At 37.1% G+C, this 19344-nt stretch overlaps 3 protein-coding genes and 1 long non-coding RNA gene across 7 annotated transcripts; 2 read left to right on the forward strand and 2 right to left on the reverse strand.

Annotated features, from left to right (window-relative positions):
* Positions 1–11: 11 nt before the first annotated feature.
* prom2 (prominin 2) lies at positions 12–9717 on the forward strand. 2 transcript variants are annotated; one of them, XM_057341729.1, is made up of 25 exons: positions 12–194; positions 542–558; positions 840–1134; positions 2338–2399; positions 2949–3154; positions 3325–3445; positions 3594–3657; positions 3768–3851; positions 4474–4670; positions 5526–5600; positions 5878–5941; positions 6136–6292; positions 6423–6575; positions 6942–7065; positions 7201–7289; positions 7377–7461; positions 7557–7700; positions 7827–7895; positions 7963–8055; positions 8200–8253; positions 8347–8427; positions 8537–8605; positions 8943–9032; positions 9133–9245; positions 9376–9717. In XM_057341729.1, the coding sequence occupies exons 3-25, from the start codon at positions 906–908 to the stop codon at positions 9437–9439; spliced, it is 2487 nt and encodes an 828-aa protein (XP_057197712.1). In that variant the 5' UTR covers positions 12–194; positions 542–558; positions 840–905; the 3' UTR covers positions 9440–9717. The 2 variants fall into 2 exon arrangements, with proteins under 2 accessions (XP_057197712.1, XP_057197713.1); XM_057341730.1 differs by lacking the exon at positions 542–558.
* Positions 9567–14596, reverse strand: LOC130558957 (BLOC-2 complex member HPS6). The gene has a single exon (XM_057341727.1). The coding sequence runs from the start codon at positions 14370–14372 to the stop codon at positions 11874–11876; it is 2499 nt and encodes an 832-aa protein (XP_057197710.1). The 5' UTR covers positions 14373–14596; the 3' UTR covers positions 9567–11873.
* On the reverse strand, positions 9567–15031 carry LOC130558962 (uncharacterized). Its single transcript, XR_008963523.1, has 2 exons — positions 14531–15031; positions 9567–11544 (listed from the first exon to the last, which is right to left on the reverse strand). It is a non-coding gene; the product is annotated as an uncharacterized LOC130558962 (long non-coding RNA).
* Positions 14261–19337, forward strand: nsmce4a (NSE4 homolog A, SMC5-SMC6 complex component). 3 transcript variants are annotated; one of them, XM_057341740.1, is made up of 11 exons: positions 14261–14285; positions 15687–15822; positions 15918–15998; positions 16091–16221; positions 16327–16472; positions 16625–16724; positions 16840–16930; positions 17073–17167; positions 17256–17304; positions 17624–17709; positions 17810–19337. In XM_057341740.1, exons 2-11 carry the CDS (start codon positions 15705–15707, stop codon positions 17879–17881), a joined length of 969 nt encoding a protein of 322 aa, XP_057197723.1. In that variant the 5' UTR covers positions 14261–14285; positions 15687–15704; the 3' UTR covers positions 17882–19337. The 3 variants fall into 3 exon arrangements, with proteins under 3 accessions (XP_057197723.1, XP_057197721.1, XP_057197722.1); XM_057341738.1 differs by lacking the exon at positions 14261–14285 and adding an exon at positions 15136–15224 and having other exon boundaries at positions 17810–19336; XM_057341739.1 differs by lacking the exon at positions 14261–14285 and adding an exon at positions 15340–15409.
* Positions 19338–19344: the final 7 nt, after the last annotated feature.

Below are 19344 nucleotides of genomic sequence, written 5' to 3' on the forward strand. Positions count from 1 at the left end.
TATCGCTCTTAAACTCAGCCTTCCATTCATCCACCCACCCCCCATTCCACACCTCATCCCTCCTCCTCTCGGTTTCTATATTTCACGTCAGTCACTGCAGTTGAACTTCATATCAGACACTGGATCTTACCACAGTTGAAACTGGTCTAGGAAACAAAACCGTCAATACCTCAAAGACTTTAAAGAGAATACAGGTACTGTTCTAATGTTTGTGTGTGTTTGCTCTGTGGAATATAACTGCTTCAGCTCTCGCCGACTCTCTCTTTTTATTTCATTCTCAAATTACAGTTTAGGGGTAAACAAAAGTTCAGTTTATGCTTGATTCACGCTGACAGGTTTAATGTCAGAGCAATGACATGTCTATTACATTTTGATTGGACTGTCATAGAGTTCTGCTTTTGCTTTTGGTAACATGTCTACAAAGGAGTTTGAAGATGGTTTTATCTTTGCAATAAACATTATTTGCAGCTTTTAGAGGACATAGAGTTTCTTTTCAGACAATTTGTTTTAATTTCCCACAAACTTTTTTTGTGCTTTTCAGGAAAGAGGATGTTGTCAGTGAGTACTTTACTTTAGAAGTTCCCTGTTTTCTTTCTGTAATAGTATAATGATAGTCATTAAGTGTAACACAATGGTCAGTGTATTCATGTTGATCTTGGTTTTTATGTAATTACTTTGAATGACTAGTAGTTTCACAATATAACTTAAGGAAACAGTAAGCCATGTTGCGTGATGATTTCTTCACACGACCTAGTTAGCACCAAAGGAATATATATATATATATATATATAAATATTTTTTTTAATTTGTTCAGGTTTAATTGTGACATTGATTCCCAGGTGAAGTTTGACAGCCATAGAAACAGAGACATGAGTTGAAAGCTCTGCCACTGACTAGTAATCACGATGGGGTTCATGCAAGGGCTGGAGCTCGGTACTCTCATCATTTGGAGCTGCTTCTTGCTTTTGCTTCAGCCATGTGGAAGCATGGAGCCCTCATGTCCAGCAGACACAAGGAGACCTGCGCTCCAAACTCCAAATTCAACATATACTCAACTGAACTACAACAGTGCCTTTATGTCTCCCATTGTAAATTCTTTCCTGGGCTCTGTTCAGAGCAATCCTTTCCCTAAAGGTGAGTGTACCATTCAGTATTAAGTTATTTTGGTCTTTCTTGAATGAGATTGTGACACGAGAGTGTAATGGATTAATAGGAGAAACTAGGCAGGGTTTGTCATCCACATGGTTTGGTGTTCATTCGGGTGGGATAAATCTACTCGGTTAATTGCCAGAAGCGTAACCACTGGGCACTATGCAAAAGTCCATTCAATTTGAATATTCCATCATCTTTTGAAGTGCTTTGCTTACCACAGAATATTTTATTGCAGCGTACCGGTCTTTTATGTAGTCGTAATCGACATCTCAAATGGCTGAGTCAATATTTGAGTTCATTAGTACCTTGAAAGAAAAAGAACTTATCATAAGATGAGAGAAAAACCCTACATATACAGAGCGCATAAAGTTTGAAGCCGCTCACAGAATGTTATCAGTTTATGTTTGGTCTGTGCAGAGCATGTAAAACTATTTGCTCTGAAAATAGACGATATTGCTCCATAGAAACAAGTCAATGTTGTTCCACGTTCATTATTCATTAATTTTTTGCCCACGAGAATCTTCAGATGCGGCCCGCTCTGTCTGCATTTCTGGTTTAACTTTAGCAAAGTCTTGTAATATAGTGTATTTGTAATGTATTGTAATGTATTCTTTATATGTCACCCTGTCTAAGAGATCAGAAGCATCGACATTTGATTTCAATCATTTTACTTTGATTTGGTTTTTGAGGTTAATGTTCCTTACGTTATGAAAAATGATTTTGTGCATCAAACAGTAAATCACAAAAAATGACTCTAGCTTTGTCACAAGCAGGGTCACATTTGTCATAATTTCCTGTTTGAATTTTTTCTTCTATTGTAAAGCTGCTTTTCAACAGTACAACATTTTGAGAAGTGTTCAATTTAAATGGAAATTTAAACAAATTAAACACCCCATGCCATGTACTCTATCCCATATGTAAGCCATATTTAATATCTTTTTTTTGTGATTTTCTTGTGAAGCTACTTTGAAAAAATGCAACATTGTAACAAGTGCTATATAAATTTGAATTGAATGATTCTAAAAATATGTTTTTATATTAGCTATATAAAAAATACTTTTTACCACTGAGATTCTATTGGCCAAATGCTTAAACAAAAAAAAGTAAAATAAATTGTTGTTTCAGTGATTAAGAAAAAGAAATGCACAGTTTGACATGTTTGCCAATGACATTGTTTCTCTGTAGATCTGCTGATTGATATGATAACACATCCATCAGTAATCATGCAAGCGGACGGGGTCAAAGAGGTATGTGAAGATTCTGTATATGTAAATGTTAAACCTAGCCAGGTACTGTATATATGATCACAGCAGGACAAAATCACATATTGTTGGCTGTTCTTAGCTATACAGTATGTAGCTGGCAGATATTAATGAAGAAGAGAAACGACATCCTGAAGAACATCCGTTTGATGGGGTGGCTCTTTGATTAATCATAGATTTGGTTACCTATGATAAGTATTACAAATACCTTCAGGGTAGAACAAGTTTTAATTTCTCAATAAACATGTCGCTATGGAAACGCACTGTATAATTATCTGTGCGTAACAGGAAATATTGCTATATGATGCCAACACAGACACGTCATGTTGTGTAAACACTGCCTGTTTGCATGCCTGCTTAGATGATATACAGAAAGCCACCATGTATGCATAGCACATGAGCCTTATATTTAGGTGTACTGTATATGATGTCAGCAGGTGTTTTTTAACTACACCTACATTTTGCAGCGTAATATAGCTTTTGAAGTTATTTAACCACAGTGAGCAACCTGTCTGAACTCTTTTATGTTGACAGGTTTTGAAATATGAGACAGGTTTCCTGGTCTGTGTTGCCATTGGGATCCTGTACATCATCCTCATGCCTCTAATTGGCCTAATCTTCGCCTGCTGCCGTTGCTGTGGTAACTGCGGGGGCCGCATGAACCAGAAGCAAACGTCAAACATCCACTGCAAGAGGAGAAGCTTTTACTGGTCCACGTTTTTCATCACTTCACTGATCTTGTGAGCAGAAGTTTGAATTTCAATGATCTTGAGCCATGATAAATGTCATTTTTGGCAGTCAAAACGTATTAAAAACGGGCTTTATCAGAAAAATGAAATGTATTAATCCATTACTTGATTCTGTTTCTAATGTTCACTGCTGTTCTCACATGGTTTATTAATATATTCAGGTCGGGGAATGTTTGCATGTTCCTAAGCTGTACGCACACTTCAGAAACTTTGAAGAACAGCCCCACAGAAGTCTCAAACATCTTGGAAGATGTAAAAAGCTATATTGCAACTGTTCCAAAGGTACAGAAGAGAAATGTTATTTGTTTAACAACAAGTGTATATCCTTTGGGTCAAATCTCGTCATTGTATAAAGTAACTTTTTTGTCAGAGTATCAAATACATTACATGTCATTAATGAATGAGCGTAAAGTTTTCTGTTTTCTTATAGCAAATCAGACAAGTGGTAGATGAGAGTTCTTTGACTGTGGATAAGGTGAAAAGTACCTTAAATGGTATGTTTTCTTATCAATTCATCAATAAAGCTTTTTTTCTATTAACCTAAATGCTACTTATTTATATTAAACTAATTGAACCTTTTTGTGTTTCTTTTTTATAAAAACAGGCTCTTCGCTTGGTGAATTTATCCAGAGTGGTCTTAAAGGTCATCTCGACCCAGCAATAAAATCCATTTCTGAAATAGCCCAAGGTACATGTACGGACCAATGCCAGAATTATTCATTTTCGAGAGCTAATATTTCCTTTCTGACCATAGGATACTGTGTCCTATATTAAAAAGCCTAAATTGAATCAATTATTAATATAAATTCTCAATCTTTCATATTAAGATATGCTACTAAACTTTCATTTATTTATTCAGTAGGCCTAATGACGTTTTCTCTAGCATTTCTCCACTCCGTGATAAGTTTCACTTTTGGTTTCAACATTTATTCCAGTAGTTTTACTAATAACACAATGGAGAGTACTATTTGGACTTTAAAATCTATCCGAGCCAGTATTGTGGCTGTGAATTATTTGGACAGTAGTCTCAATATAAAAGCAACCGTCTGTGAAAACCAGACTAAAGTCTCATAAACTAATTATGAGATAATGAGCATTAAAGTTGAATTCTAACCATTAATTTCACTATTATTTCAATCTTTGGCATGACTTATTTTCAAAGAATGTTCTTTACAAAATGTAAAATGATTTTATGTAGAAAACTGTAAATCACAAAAAATACTTTGGCTGGATTGTTATAAAAATGGTGCAATGTACATGCAATATGTATTTTTTTTTTCATGTTTTACTTTTCTGTATGTGTGTTACAGTGATAAACAGCACTGGTGTTGCACTCCAGCATGTTAATAACACTTTGGAGCAGCTGAAACCGAAGGTGGATGAGCTACATGTTAATATATCTGCAGTGAAGCAGCGCATTAACGTCACCTTGTTGTTACCGGGCTGTGTGAACTGTACCTCCCTTCAGCCAGAACTAGACAAACTATCCCTGGATGGAGATCTTGAAGTAAGCCAAAGCAGACCTCTCATGAGAACAAGCAACTGTAAAGCTCATTGGGGAATTCTGTAATGGCTGTTCAGTGAAGCATGTCGCGTCCTGATTATCCTGATTCTGCTTCAGTCTTTCTGGTTGTTTCAGGATGAACATTGAAAACAAATTACTGTTATCTTTTTGAAGGTATAGATACATTGTGGTTGCAGTCTCAGCCGTGTCATTGAAGCAGAGTGGGTTCTGTGTCAATCTTCATGGGAACAAAAATACAGTATAAGCGCTGATATAAAACCCGCACAATACGCACAACAATATATGGGCTTGGGTTACATACACAGTAGTTTTCTCCAAATACAAAGCAGTTTTACCTGCTCAGCCGTGGTACACAAAAGCTCAAACGCTCCCATTGAAGGGATGCAGTAGGGACACAGGAACACAGACAATAAGGAGGAACATAAGAAGTTATTGTGTTAAGGTCAGTGTTTGCAAGCCTTTTCTCTTAGAAACCTTACACAACAGAAAGAGGTTTCCATCAGTACAAGCTTTAAATAAGAATTGCCGTGGTGGTGGATTTGGGTACAACCAGTACTGCCCTCTGGTGGCAACTTGACGTTCACGCGTTACAGCAGCAGTAGCTGTGTAGAAGTTTAAAAAGTCTGAAACCACATTTTAAACCTGAAACTATACACAATTAAAGGATTTTATTTTAATTAAAAGATTTAGCTAATGCAACTAACAATTAGGTTAATTTATATTTTTTACTATTGTAAGATGTTAACTATGTTGTCAATATGTTGCTATGTTTGCAAGCACGTACATTCCATGACATTTGCATATGTTCTGTTTGTCTCACATTGGTGTTTTTGACAGTTTCCTGATCAGAATGACCTGATGTCTGCTGTAAACAAAGCTGAAAATGCTGATGTCATCGGACAGGCAAATAAGGTGGGGGCAAAACACAAAACTGGACGTCTGATGGTTTTTACAGGAATACAATTATGTACTGTAGTGTTATTCACTCGAAAATCACCTAACTATGTTTGCTCTACATAATATCTTTATCTCCTTTATCCCTCCTCTGTCTGTACACAATACGTCTATACGGTGTAATAAACTGTATACATATGCACTTATACGTGTTTGTCTATTTGTTTAATAGTTAAAATAATTTCTACATACTGTAAAAGCTGTTTGGTGAATTTAACACATTTATGGTTTTCAGGGGAAAGATTTTTTTGACAATATTCCACAGAAGGTGAAAGATGAGACCAGGCAAAGTGTAAAGAGTAAGTGTGTGTTGTTTGTTTAATTGTTTTGTGAGTATTTTTTGTTTGAATACTTTTCAGATTGTTTTACTGAATGTAAAAGTTTTTATGGCCACCAAATAATCAAGGTGAAGTCGTTTCACAATGGACAATGGGATTTCTGTATAATTTGCTGATAGTTGTTAAAATGATGCCATGTCTTTTTATCCTGTAAGTGGCTCTATTTGAGCTTGAAAAATTAAAATCACAGATCTCAGACTTGACTAATGGACTTCCACTGGATGTACTGGAGAACATCTTACAGCCACTAACTGAAGTGCAAAAAGTTGTTTCAGATGTTACTCAATACACACAGCTGTCAAGTAAAATCAGGTATTATACTGGCTTGTATCTGTAATTTCCCATGAATTTGTGAATGTCATAAAAATATTTATACTAAAAAATATCAAATGACTCGTTTAATTCAGAATCTCAGAATAGTCAATATTTTGTTTGTGTTCAGCCTGGCTGTTGGATTGGTCCTGAGCTGTCTGATTTTGCTGGTGGTGATCTGTAATTTTCTGGGTCTTCTGCTTGGTGCAGTTGGTCTAAAACCTCTGGATGACCCATCTGAACGCTCCCGCACATCTAACTGTGGAGGAATATTCTTCATGGTGTAAGTACAAAAATACTTGCAAATCTGGGTTTGTATTACAAAATGTTTTTTTATATATTGAATTCAATTCTGATATACAGCTGCAAAAAAATAAATAAAGAGACCACTCCAATTGAAATCTTCTTTAAGTAAATGGTTCAATTTGTTTGGTTTCATTTTGTAAACTAGTGGCAGCATTTCTCCAAATTCCAGTTGAAAATATTGTTTTATTTGCAGATCTTGAATACTGCAAAGAAAATGCATATTGCAAAGAAGTTCATATATTCATGACCTAGAATAAAGCCAAAACTTGAGTGTTTTTTTCTACAGCTGTACAATGCACGCATGTCAGTGTATTTGCAATGATTTCCTCTGGTGTCATTTTAGAGGAGTAGGTTTCAGTTTCCTGGTTTCCTGGATCTTCATGATAGTGGTGCTGATACTTTTCATAGTGGGGGGGAATGTCCATACCTTTGTTTGTGCACCATGGCAGAGCAAGGAGATCTTCCAGGTATTTTCAGAAATGATGACTTTTTTATTACATTTAAACATTGGACTTTGATTTGGTGCCAAATGTTAAATATCTGTACAGTAAAATGAGTTACAGTAGTGTAACCGTACCTTACACCCACGTGTGTTTTATTAGATTCTAAGCACTCCAGGGCTCATTCCAGGATTTAACTTATCTACTACACTGCAACTGAATACAGACCTGACAATTGGTAGTGTGTACAGGTGGGTCGCACCAAGCTGCATGATCGATTAAACAAATATGTGTATTCTTTGTCCAATACATATCAAATGTCAATTTCTTTTTCTTAGTGACTGCCAAATGAATAAGCCTTTATGGACCACACTGCATTTAAATGGTATCATCAACCTAGAGGATATGTTAAATATTTCAAAGGTAGGACATTTTTACATTTTATCAAGAATCAGCTGAATCTGTTTTTTCACCTGCCTGGCACAAACAATGATACTCTGTGCTGAATCTCTCAACAGTTCGAAAGGCAGATCTATCAGTACTTTGAAAATGCACATATCAATATAGCAAATATCACGATCCTCACATCAGATGTAAAGTCCCAGTTACGCAATTTCTCTGACAGTGCCAGCAGCACGAACTTCAGCAGCATCACACAGCAGGTGCACTTTATAGGTCATTTTCAGATCAGCATGTTTTCTTTGTAAAAAATTAAATCAAGGATAATGTAATCTTAAGAAAGTTGTTTCTTCTTTCTTTTTAAAAGTCTGCATTCTTTTGTTTTTCAGATGAATAATATTTCTGAGACTAATCTGAACTCATCTGCAGATGATTTGGATGACTTGGCCTCTAAACAGGTAAGAAATGTATTGAAATGTTCTTTTCTAGGTATGATGGGGTGCAACATTTATTTGTATATTTCAGACGATTGGAAATATTTCGGATGAACTACACAAGGAAGCTCAAGAACTGCGAAACATCCAGACTGCAATCACTTTTACCATCATGCCTTTGGTGGTACGTCACAACACAAAAGACATTAACATTTAAAGAGTTAATACTAATCAATATTCATTACAAAGTGTTTTGTTTCTTAGCACTTTACTAGTTGGGATGGGTTGCTTTGGTTTAGTGTGACATATATTTTGTGCTTCTTTGTAGGTTGAGCTGAAGTCCACCATTAAGAATCTTAGCAGAACAGCATCACAGATCAATGTGAGTATAATATATTGAACATACTATGCATCACTATAAAAACAATAATGGCGTGGGATGTAGATTTAATCTCTTTCTGCAATTATGTTCTAGGACACTGTGGAGAATGTTCTCAGAAATGTTGCCTATGCTCAGGACATCATGAACTACAATATATCACAGATTGTGAAAAAAGTAAGTGTTGCCTGGTAGGAGCTATAGTTCCCTAAATCAGGATGATTTAGAAATCTTTGTGTGTCATAATAGTTCTTTAATAATAATAATTCTTCCTTTTCTTGTGCAGGAGAGCAGGAAATTCGTAGACTGCCAATTTAAAATCTTTTGGTCATTCACTCAATGGGCAAATCAAACAGTATGTATTTAAGGGGATAGTTCACCCAAAAATAAAAATTCTGTCATTATTTATTCACTCGCATGTCTCTTAAAATCTGTAAATGACTCTTTCTTCTGTGGAACTCTGAAGTGGCTATTTTAAAAGGTCTCAGTGGTTTTAATTTCATACAATGGGAGTCGTGTTTTTTGGTTACCAACGTTCTTCAAAATATCTTCTTTCATGAATAAATGATGAAAGATTTTCATTTTTGGATAAACTATCCCTTTAGATCATCCTTTTTACTTAAAAATGCAATCTATCCTAATGCTAAACAAACTTGTTGCTGATCTCAGAATGTTGTGTTGTATCGTGTCAGGTTACGGAGCAGCTGGGCCGCTGTGGGCCTGCAGCTGCAGCCATCGATAGATCAGAGAATCTGGTGTGTAGACATCTGGTGGCAAGTTTGGTAAGAGTTGTTCAAGTTTTGCTAAGATTTTTTATCTTAACTCTTCTACAATGAACTATTGGACATCTGGCCAACGCTAATGCCCCGTCTCTGTTACCAGAATGCCTTTTGGTTCAGTTTGGGTTGGTGTATGATGTTCCTGATCCCCAGCATTATCTTCTCTGTTAAACTTGCCAAGTTCTATCGCAGGATGGAGTGCACAGACGTTTATGAGTAAATTTTCTCATTTGTTTTCTAGATGTACTGGCAGATCATAAATTAGCATCAAAATCAGAGCATATAGTTTATTTGATAATGAAAATACTCCATTCTAATGATTATTGTCTGATTTCTCTATATAAAGGAACAAAGTCGTGATGGATAAATTCCCAAGAGCCAGTCTCAACCCTCAGTCAATAGGAAGTTAGAAAACATTTTACAGAAATACATGAAGATGACTGAAAACCTGTGCACGTTAACTTATCAATCAAGGAAACACACACTTACTATATATTTGACAATCATAAATAGATGTTTGTGCCAATTCCAGTCATTTCTTTAGGTTGTTTTGAGTATTGTTTCTGATCTGACAATGATTGTACAAATGATGGACTTTTGTGCAACTTTTATTCCTTTTATTTGATGACTTTTTATTCTACTGTATTATTAGCGCAGTGCACTCAAACATAAATATGTGTCAAACTTTCAGTACGTAATGTCAAATCTTTTTGTTTTATACAGCAATTATGTGTTCAAACACGTTTTTATGTAACAATCGTGAGGTTTAAGCTTTAGAAAGCACTTTATGTAAAACATATATTATTATATAAATATTATTTTCTTTACGATAAATAGACAGTATGGAGATACTGTTACATGTTGATACTATAGATTAATTATATTTAAACGTTTAAATGTTTTGCTTATTTGCTTTTAATACAAAACATACATTTCAATGAGATGCTTGTTCTTATGAAGAATTTAATAAATAGACAATTAACTGTGGAGATTGACTGCGAAGGATTGCATTTGACTGCTGCTTCCTGTGAAACATTTCTATTATTTATATCTATACATTTCATGAATCTCTGAACCTCTTTGTTTGGTGTAAATCATTGCTTGCTCTTGTCCATTATCCTTTAGAAACCTCTCCCCAGCACACCCTCTGTCCTGTGACTGTGGCCTCATGGCGCAACTGCCATTACGGCCACATGTCAGTCAGAATGAACTGCACTAGTGGAGGTATTAGTAGTGGAACAAACATTCCATACATATCTGTGCTGCTTACTTAATACAGACAACAGAGACTTTATTCAGTAGTCTTTGACATACTTTGAGGAAAATGTAATGGATTCAGACAGAATTTTCATTTTTGGGTGAACTATCACTTTAAGGCCTTACATTTGGATTACATCTGGAGTATTGTGACAGATGTGTGCTGCATACTCATACAATTAGTAAAGAGGATACCCATGCAATTACTCCTGAAATAATCTAACCAATACCGAAATTATATTGAATTCTCACCATGAAAAAAGGTTTACAATTACAACTCTTTCTTAGCAGACTGGTTAAAAGGAACACAACTCAGGCTTGTGTATGTCAAATGTATTTTTTTTTTAATAACCTTAAAACAAACACACACTGTGATATAGTATGCCTATTTTCAGTGTTTTAGTTACTTTCGAGCGTGAAGTCTACAAAGAACTCCTTTGACAATTCATCCACAACATGGTTTGGGATAATCTTACGGTTTGTACAATAAAGAAAATGTGTGTAACTTTAAGGTTTTGTGGTTCTCAAATACAATTAGTTGTGTCGAGCCAATTCAAGCCAACATGAGTCATTCCAGTGTGTTGAGTTTAAAGCTGGTCACTGTAATTCACTGCATAATAGAATTTAGTTCAATTCAATTTAAAGCAGCGCTGTGAATGTTGCTGCAGCTTAGCCCTGTAGGAATGCAGTGGGTGGGGCTCCAAAGGTCTAGTGACTTCACATTTCAGATGTTATGAACGTCCGAAATCCCCTCTCTGACCACACAACCATAAAAAATGTGTTTACTTGTAACCATCAATATCAGGGAAGTGATAACAGAAATGTTTCACTTTACCTTACTTTTTTTAACAATTCATTCTCATTTAAATGAGCCAGAAACAGATCTGAGTATCTGAAGAGCAGAAGTACAGAGTAACACTTAATTGCGTTTTACAAAGTTAAATGCCCTTTAATAGCACAAAAGCAAAGGATAAAGAGCAATCCTCAAGCATTTAACATGTCAATCACGTCTAAGCAGCCCAATGCATCAGCATGCATGTTATATTATATAATACTGTACATTTCCTGCGTACCTTATTAATAACTAATACAAATTATAGGTGTGATACATCTTCCATGTGTGATTTCAATAATTACAACATATGACAACAAACTGTAGTGTCAACTCAGCAAAAGACATCATGGTGCCCAGGGGTGGGTAAAATAACAATCAGGGTGATAACATGCCTCCATCTGACGATTCCCAAAACAGACATGTCTGGAAGTTTCAAAAGAGAAATACAGGTTAAGAGGAAAGCATAAAGGACCTGTCCATATGCCAAACACATGTAAGATGAAATGCAGTAAACCAAATAAATGTTAAAAGCAACCGTTGTACAAACATTAAACGAATATATTACATTTAATATAAGGGATAATATCAGTAGTACATACTTTACAATTTGAATGGTTAACAAAATATTGTCTGATCCAATACAGACCCGTAAGTCAGTAAACATGCACAGTAAATACTGGGAAATTACTATTACTAAATAGGTCTCCTATCTTTATGGGAAGGACAAGCATTTGATTTTGATAATGGAAAATTCAGAGCAATCCGGCTTGAGATGTCATTTGGGTTCCAGGTAGAGCACGGTCTAGTTCAGCACCAACTCCCTTTGCCTGCCGTGGAGGGGTGGGAGGAGGACGGGTGGGTGACTGGAGGATGTCCGCATACCTATGACTAGGTTTGGTCTCCCTTTGGAGAACTTTTCTAAGCAGTGGTTTCAACAGCCCGATGGTGATCTGGCTGCCCTCAGCCTCAAAAGGTCCCGAGTTCTGTGCGGACGACGGCAGATTTTTCAATACGATATTGAGTATGCTAGTAACGCTCATGTCGTCTGGGCACAGAGTCCACAACAGATCCAAATAAGGGTCTAGATCCCTATGCTGGGACACTTCACACAGCAAAGCGATGAAGATCTCTTTGTTCAGAAGCGGGCTCTGGCGGCAGAACCTCTCGGCTACCTGCGTCACACGTTCCCACTGTCCCAGTTCAATGAGAATTCTCAAAGCTTGCATTATCGCATTAGGCCGCTGACTGCACAAGAGCAGCTCGACTTCCAGGTGTTGATGGGCACCTTTGCACGGGAGCACCGTCAAAGCCCGTTTATACAGCGGAATGCTTTCAGAGCTCTCCTTCCCACCGAAATTCCACGAAGAGGTGGAGGATGCGCCAACCTGCTGTAGTGCCAGCTCGAGAAACCTGGGCAGCCAGTCAGGCTGGAACTTGAAGATAGAGTGGCACAGGAGCTCAAAGACAGGAAGCACAGCGTTAGTGTGTTTCTGTTGACCGTTGCAGTGAGCGAAGTTTGCTGTTGGCTGGACAGGGCTGAGGATAATCTTCCATAATTCAGCAGATGCTTTGGAGGATAGAGAACCCTCACCGTTGCACCTCAGCTGGAGGGCGGCCTGCATGGCATGCCAGGACTCGGCGGGAAAGAGATGGAAGATGCTGTTCAGGTATTGAAGGTTTTCCTTGTCGAGTTCAGCGCTGAGCAGCCTGCAAATTTCCTGCTGCACTAGGTTTTCACAGTCGCTTTCTAGATCCTTCTCAGAAGCCTTTAACATCGACGTTTTGATGTCCTCTAGCAAAACAAGGCTCTTAAGCTCAGATTCGAGCGAGTTCATCAACCTCTCTTGACCTGAGGATTTTTTCTCAGACGTTTTGCTGTTTCGGTTGTTAAGGTAGTCACCGAGGATGGCAGCCAGTGATATGGGGGCCTGAAACATCCCACCTTTTTTGAGCTTTTCCACTGTGAGCTGTGTACTGCTAAGACTTCGTTGCTGATAATATTTACATGCCTCTTCAAACACAGCCTCGACTAAAGCACTCTCTGAGTCAACGGGTATTGACCTTGCTTTAGCATCCAGTTCTTTTTGTGTAACTTTAAATAATCCTGCCTCTGAAAGCATTTGTGGAGATTGAGTGTCCAAAGTGTTCACAAAGAGACGACCCTCCCATTTCAGACTTATTCTCTCTAATTCCAGACCACATTTAGTATCTATCAAGAAGAGGGTCCTGTTTACTGTTAGTGCCAGGATTTCTTTATATACATTAAGGCTATTTTGCGTTTCACCACTGGTAAGGCAATTGTCAGGCAGTTTGTATATTTTCCATAGACCGCCGTCTCTCTTTATAACGCACACCCATCCAGTGCTGAGAAGTAGGAGGAGATCTCCATATCCAGCAGGTGAGACTCCACAGATATCAGGAGGATTTACAGTGGAGAGAATGCCAACGCAGTCTGTAACCAGTCTCGTAAAATCAGATTCCTTCTTTGAACTTTTCATGAGAAGTGAACTACTACAGGTACTGTGGACTTTAAAAGTGTCATGTTCAGGAGACCACGCTAGGAAGACTTTAAAAACATCGACGGGAGAGTTGTCTGTAACAGGCAGAAGATACACCAAATCCCCAGAAGCGATGGTCGAGTATCGAGGATTATGGTGGAGTGCAATTTTCACACACCCCAAACTGACACCCCCTTCATTCACTTCTACAGTCCTCATGCAAATACAGTATCTGAAGTTGTTGCAGGCACCACCAGAACTTTCTGACAGGGGTCTTTCCTCACACCACACAATGAAATTCAGACAAATGCAAACAGACACTACTTTTGCTGTAGGGCTGTTACACAGATCCACAGTCTGCAGTAAATGCCATCCTGGTCTGCACTCCAGGAATTTCCAGAATTCTGCTTTTCCATTTTCAAAAAAGATTCCAAGGACACAAGATCCGTCTTCTGCTTTGCTCTGTGTCATATAAATCACATCCACTATCGGTACATTGCGCGTCACCGTTAGATCAGCGTGCTTCTGACACTGCATGAGATGGGGTCTCTGATTTTTGTCATATGTCATAAGACCACTTCTGGGCGTCTGACGCACGATGACATGAATGTGACGTCCATCCGGACTCAGACGAACATCTGACAGGCGTTGAGAAGAGATGTTGGAGTACGTCTGCTTTAAAAACTCCTTTAAATCGTTTCCTTTCGTGAAATCGCCGAAATCGGTAACTTGGTCCAATTCGAGTCGTGTCATGTTTGCTGAAATACGGGTCGATCTGGAAGAAGCGCACGCGTTAAAACGCTTTCAGTTTGGACTACTGATCGTCCGCAGGCTACCAGAAGCACACTCAACGTTTATCTCACGTAATAACTTCATGATCGCAAATGTTATAACTGTATAATCCGCTAAACCTGTAAAATAGACGTGGATTTCACTTGTGCTGACCCTCTCCCAGTCCTCCTGACATCACGAGTTTGTTAATTTCCGGACACTGTGGTTGTGTTCAAAACCTAGTGATTCGCTGTCTAGACAGCATTTTTGGATCTCAAGGCTCGCGCGTGCGCCACCCAGATGTGATATCTAGGTAGGGAGCGCAATAACGTTTTAAACATGCCCTATGCGATGTTTTTAGGAGGAGTTTAAAAGCTCACCCTGATCTATCGCACTATGAATCTACATCATCTGTTTCTGTTTACTCTGTTCATCCTCTCCTCTGGGTTTTAAATGATATTTTTTCATATGTTTTTTCAAACTATTTCAAAACACAACCAGTAAGGCAAAACAAAATGAGCAGAACTTATTACATTATACAACCTTAAAATTACATGACAAGCATTCATATATTTCACGTTATAATCACAATCCAAAACGCCTCCAAATGTTTACGTTCTAACAAAATAAAGTAAAAGAAATACAATTTTGAATTGATTTTTTAAGTAACTGTAATTAGATATTCTATGTATTTTGTTCACAAATATACAGGTTATAATAAAAACATTTTATGATTTGCTTCTGAACGTCACGCGTTTGAAAGAAGCCGGAAGTGACGTGGGGCGTAAGTGTACTTCCTTAGATTCCCGCGAACTTGGTTGATGCAAATGATAGGTAAGCACTCTGAAGATTTGTGAAGTTTCTAAAATCTCAAAATTCATTGCAATTTGCAATAATCTTACATTAGTGCTGATCGCATTGCTTTCTGGTTCTGTTTTTATGTTTGATCGCGTTTTTAGATGCAGTAAATAACGAGCATAACCATCATCACTCGTCACCAATAAACACAAAGGCTTTTGGTAGCTAACTTAACTTATATGTTTATTCAAATTAAATGTATACACGCTTTAACTGTCTGGTTAGCAAGCCTATTTAGAAAGTCTGTTTTTTACGTTGTGTAGTAGTTAAGTTGACTTGCTGTCTTGTGATTATCAGGAAGAGTAACGTTACTGTCATAAACGTTAATGCGCTGTTTTGTACTATACTCCGCTATTCTTTACTGTTCTATTTGAAACTGTTATGCTACACTATGTGCTCTTGTATACTACCGTAGTACTATGTTTTTCTATGCTGTAGTCTTCTAGAGCTTGCGACATGGGTGATGAAGATGAGATTGGCGGTGGTCCCTCAGGAGTTAGTGACGAAGAGGATGATCCAGCTCGCAGAAGAGAGATCAGAAGCAAGTACAGGGATCTCATCAATTCTGTCCAACGTGAGTACTAAACATGTCCCTTTTAGAATTATCATTTGGTTGGCATTTGGTTTATAAATGGAGTATACTTAAAAAAGCACTGTCTTTCTTCATAGAAAACCGTGAGGATATGTTGAACCCTGCTAACAATAAACTCATCGATGTTTTAGAAGAGGCCAACAGACTTTTTGCCAGTGGTAATATATTGGATAAATGATTTTCCAAACCTCTTACAGTGCAAACATAGACCACGATATGAGATGGTTTTATGTCCATCTTCTGCTGTCAGTTAAGCAGGCGCGTGAAGCAGCGCTGGACGCTCAGCTCCTGGTACTTGCCACTGATCTAGGAAAAGAGAAAGCTAGTCAACTACATGCCGAAGGCTCTGCATTTGACCCCAGTGCATTTGCAGAACATTTGGTATGGTACTCTTGAAGCCAGTATCTTGTATTTTGCCTCGAAACATAAAAATGAACCTTGTGTATTATTATTCTAAAATTATTTTTTCTTTTATGACCATTCTAGTTGTCCTTCATGGGTCTGAATCGTTTGGAGGAGGAGGATGATGATCAGGATGGACATTTGAATGGATATTTACCACAAGATGCCTGGCAGAAGCTTGCAAAAAGATCTGAAGTCTGTTTCAAAATGGCCCCATCATTCCACTACATGTGAGTATGTTCAAGAGTAGTGTAACCTGTATAACAATACATAAACATAAATTTTATACTGGCGTATATAAATACGAACCTAGGTTTGTTTACCTATGTTTACAAAAATCATAAATAAAATATGCAATAAAATATGTTTATTTCAATTAAAGGTTGGGCTCATTTTTGGCAGAGCCTCCTCCACCACGTCAGCGAGTGGAAAGGCAGAGGAAGGCACCCAGCAAAGAGGCAAAACGAATTATGCCCACTCAGGTGTGCACATTATAATGCAAGCACCAACTGTCTTTTCAGTTATCCACCTTGTTCGTTTGACCTGCTGCTTTTATATAACAATCCATGTATGAAATTGTTTAAAAATATCTTGCAGCTTAAGAAAATGGAAGAATCACAGCAAGAAGCTACAGAGAAGGAGGTTGAAAGGATTCTTGCATGTCTACAGAAATACTTTGCAGATGACCGTAAGCATATTGTACAACAAATTGTTTAAATTAATTATGCAGCATCTGATGTTAAATTACAAGAATAATTCCCACATGAATGGACTTTAACCAGCACTTTTGTTTTGTTTAAAACCTAAATCATCAACCTTTTCCGGAGCAGCTGAGGAACCCATTTCATATTATGAGTTTGTCATTGACCCTAGCTCCTTCTCACGGACCGTAGAGAACATCTTTCACACCTCTTTTCTCATAAGGGTGAGTCGGAGTCTATTGCAGCTGTTTAAGATTCAATATGGGTCACACAATAAAGAATTAACATTCTATTCTTTTTGAACTCTGACAGGATGGTCTGGCAAAGATCTACTTGGATAAGGAGGGACTTCCTTGTATAGGTAAAGTCTAGTCATCCTTTAGGTTGTGTGTGGTTAAATTCACTTGCAGATTGTATTTAAAGGGATACTCCTCCCAAAAAGAAAAATCAATCAATCCAAAAAAATCTATAATTTACTCACCCTCAAGTTGTTCTGAACCTTTATTCATTTCTTTGTTCTTATGAACACAAAGAAATATATTTTGAAAAATGTTAGCAACGGACATTTCTGGGACATCATTGTAGGAAAAATTATTTTGGTTCGGAACAACTTGGGGGTAATTCATGACAGTATTTTCAATTTTGGGTGGAGTATCCCTTTAATTTATGTTACGTTATAGGTCCAGTAGAAGAAGGTGAGATAGAGACCGGTGGAGCAGCTGACCGTAATCAGTGTGTCATCTCCATCAGTCAAGCCAGCTGGAAGGTGAGAACATAATGACTATGTTTGGTATACATTTGCACTATTACAGCAGTAGTATTTAATATTAAATGACTGACCGATATCTCTAATCTTTTACTTGAAGGAAATAATTGAAGCCTTTGATATTAAGGAAGCTTTGATTCCAGCTCCAAAAACATTGTCACAGGAAAGCTAAGTAGGAAACAAGTGTAAATATGCAACAACTCCTACAATGTTTGAAAAGTTGTTTATGAAGTCAAATGTTTTTTTAATGTTTAAGATTTTAATTTTAATGTGATATTTTTGAAGTGTGTATCACTTGTAATAAGTGTGTCTTGAACAATAAATGCCAAGTGAACTTGTCAGTGTTGACATACGAGACGAAAGAGCTCTCCACCCTTCACTGGCGTTTCTCTGTTAAATCTCAAAACAGTTTTTTTGGTCATTTTTGCCATAACAATTGCAATATAGTATGAACAAATATGCTGAAATTTCCTAGATTACCCTTTTCATGGGTTTATTATTTCATAAGAGGCGCGCATTGTAAACCATTATGCAAAATTTAAATCTTTTTTGCAAGTCAAAACTCTTCACACACCCTTCTAGCCACAGTTTGAGAGTTAGTTTAATCTATCAAAAAAGCATATTTCCCTGTTATCAAATAAGATGTTTCGTTTTAACTTATCGAACTGAACATTTGACATCAATAAAGAGATTGCTTGTGCACAGTATGTCTAGTAATGCAGTTCTGTTTGGATTTCCCTATGCAAATCATAAGTCTTTGTACTAAAATCTAGTATGTAAATATGCTGACTTTGTAAATGCATGTAGGATACATGTGAATAGCACCACCTAGTGGTCATGTATTGTGTTTTTGAAATTGATGGTGTGATTTTCTATTAGTATATACAATGCTATAAGTCAAAATTTTCAATCAGGAAAACACCCAATTTAAAGACATTTTATATATTATATAAAAATAGCAGACTAAGTCTAAATAAAGCTACTAAGTAAGGTCCAGCTAGTTTGAGAGCAAATGTTCGTTGATTGTTATGCATTGCAATAGTTATAAATAGCAATACATTCATATTTCATAATAAACAATAAATGTTTGCGGTAACTTGGGTTAAAGGGTAAAATGATGGAGAGAGACAAATGCAGTTAACACAATTTGTGTCAAAAAGTGGTTGTTTTGTGAAGCTGCACAAATCATTTCTGTTTATGTATGTCTCACATTTTTAAGTTGCTTTTTTAAGAAGGGGGGATATTGTGTTAAATGGTTGTGTGCAAAGTTTGGCAGACACAATTATTATGGTTTTACATTTTTTTACCTTAACAAATCCATTTTAATGGATCTATGTATAATTTGTCAAAGTATGTAAAGTATGGGGAATACTGTACTGTAGCAACTTGTTATGCTGAGTCAATATTAGTTTGATAAAGTTTATCGATTGTACTAATATTGCACTACAGAAATTATAGGATGCTTTAAAAATCTTATCCGTTTTGCCTTGTATTTTTTGGTTTCATACAAATTCATATCGAGTATGTTAATGATAATGTGTCTAAAGAGGTCATATACTGTGGAGTGCTATCCCTGTGCACTTTGCTGTGGCCATATGTTCACAGATTGGTCCAAGTTTGGATTAACTGCTCTGT

The sequence above is a fragment of the Triplophysa rosa genome, linkage group LG9 (genome assembly GCF_024868665.1).
Source record: "Triplophysa rosa linkage group LG9, Trosa_1v2, whole genome shotgun sequence".
Classification (NCBI taxonomy): Eukaryota; Metazoa; Chordata; class Actinopteri; order Cypriniformes; family Nemacheilidae; genus Triplophysa; species Triplophysa rosa.

What these genes read in the sequence shown, in the direction of transcription:
- prom2 (XM_057341729.1), top strand. Translation starts at nt 906, where the DNA reads ATGGGGTTCATGCAAGGGCTGGAGCTCGGTACTCTCATCATTTGGAGC. An exon ending in GGTGAAAAGTACCTTAAATG is followed by an intron (nt 3,658 to 3,767) that starts GTATGTTTTCTT and finishes TTATAAAAACAG; the next exon opens with GCTCTTCGCTTGGTGAATTT. An exon ending in TCATCGGACAGGCAAATAAG is followed by an intron (nt 5,601 to 5,877) that starts GTGGGGGCAAAA and finishes TATGGTTTTCAG; the next exon opens with GGGAAAGATTTTTTTGACAA.
- LOC130558957 (XM_057341727.1), bottom strand. Translation starts at nt 14,372, where the DNA reads ATGACACGACTCGAATTGGACCAAGTTACCGATTTCGGCGATTTCACG.
- nsmce4a (XM_057341740.1), top strand. Translation starts at nt 15,705, where the DNA reads ATGGGTGATGAAGATGAGATTGGCGGTGGTCCCTCAGGAGTTAGTGAC. An exon ending in CAACAGACTTTTTGCCAGTG is followed by an intron (nt 15,999 to 16,090) that starts GTAATATATTGG and finishes TTCTGCTGTCAG; the next exon opens with TTAAGCAGGCGCGTGAAGCA. An exon ending in GCCCCATCATTCCACTACAT is followed by an intron (nt 16,473 to 16,624) that starts GTGAGTATGTTC and finishes TTTCAATTAAAG; the next exon opens with GTTGGGCTCATTTTTGGCAG.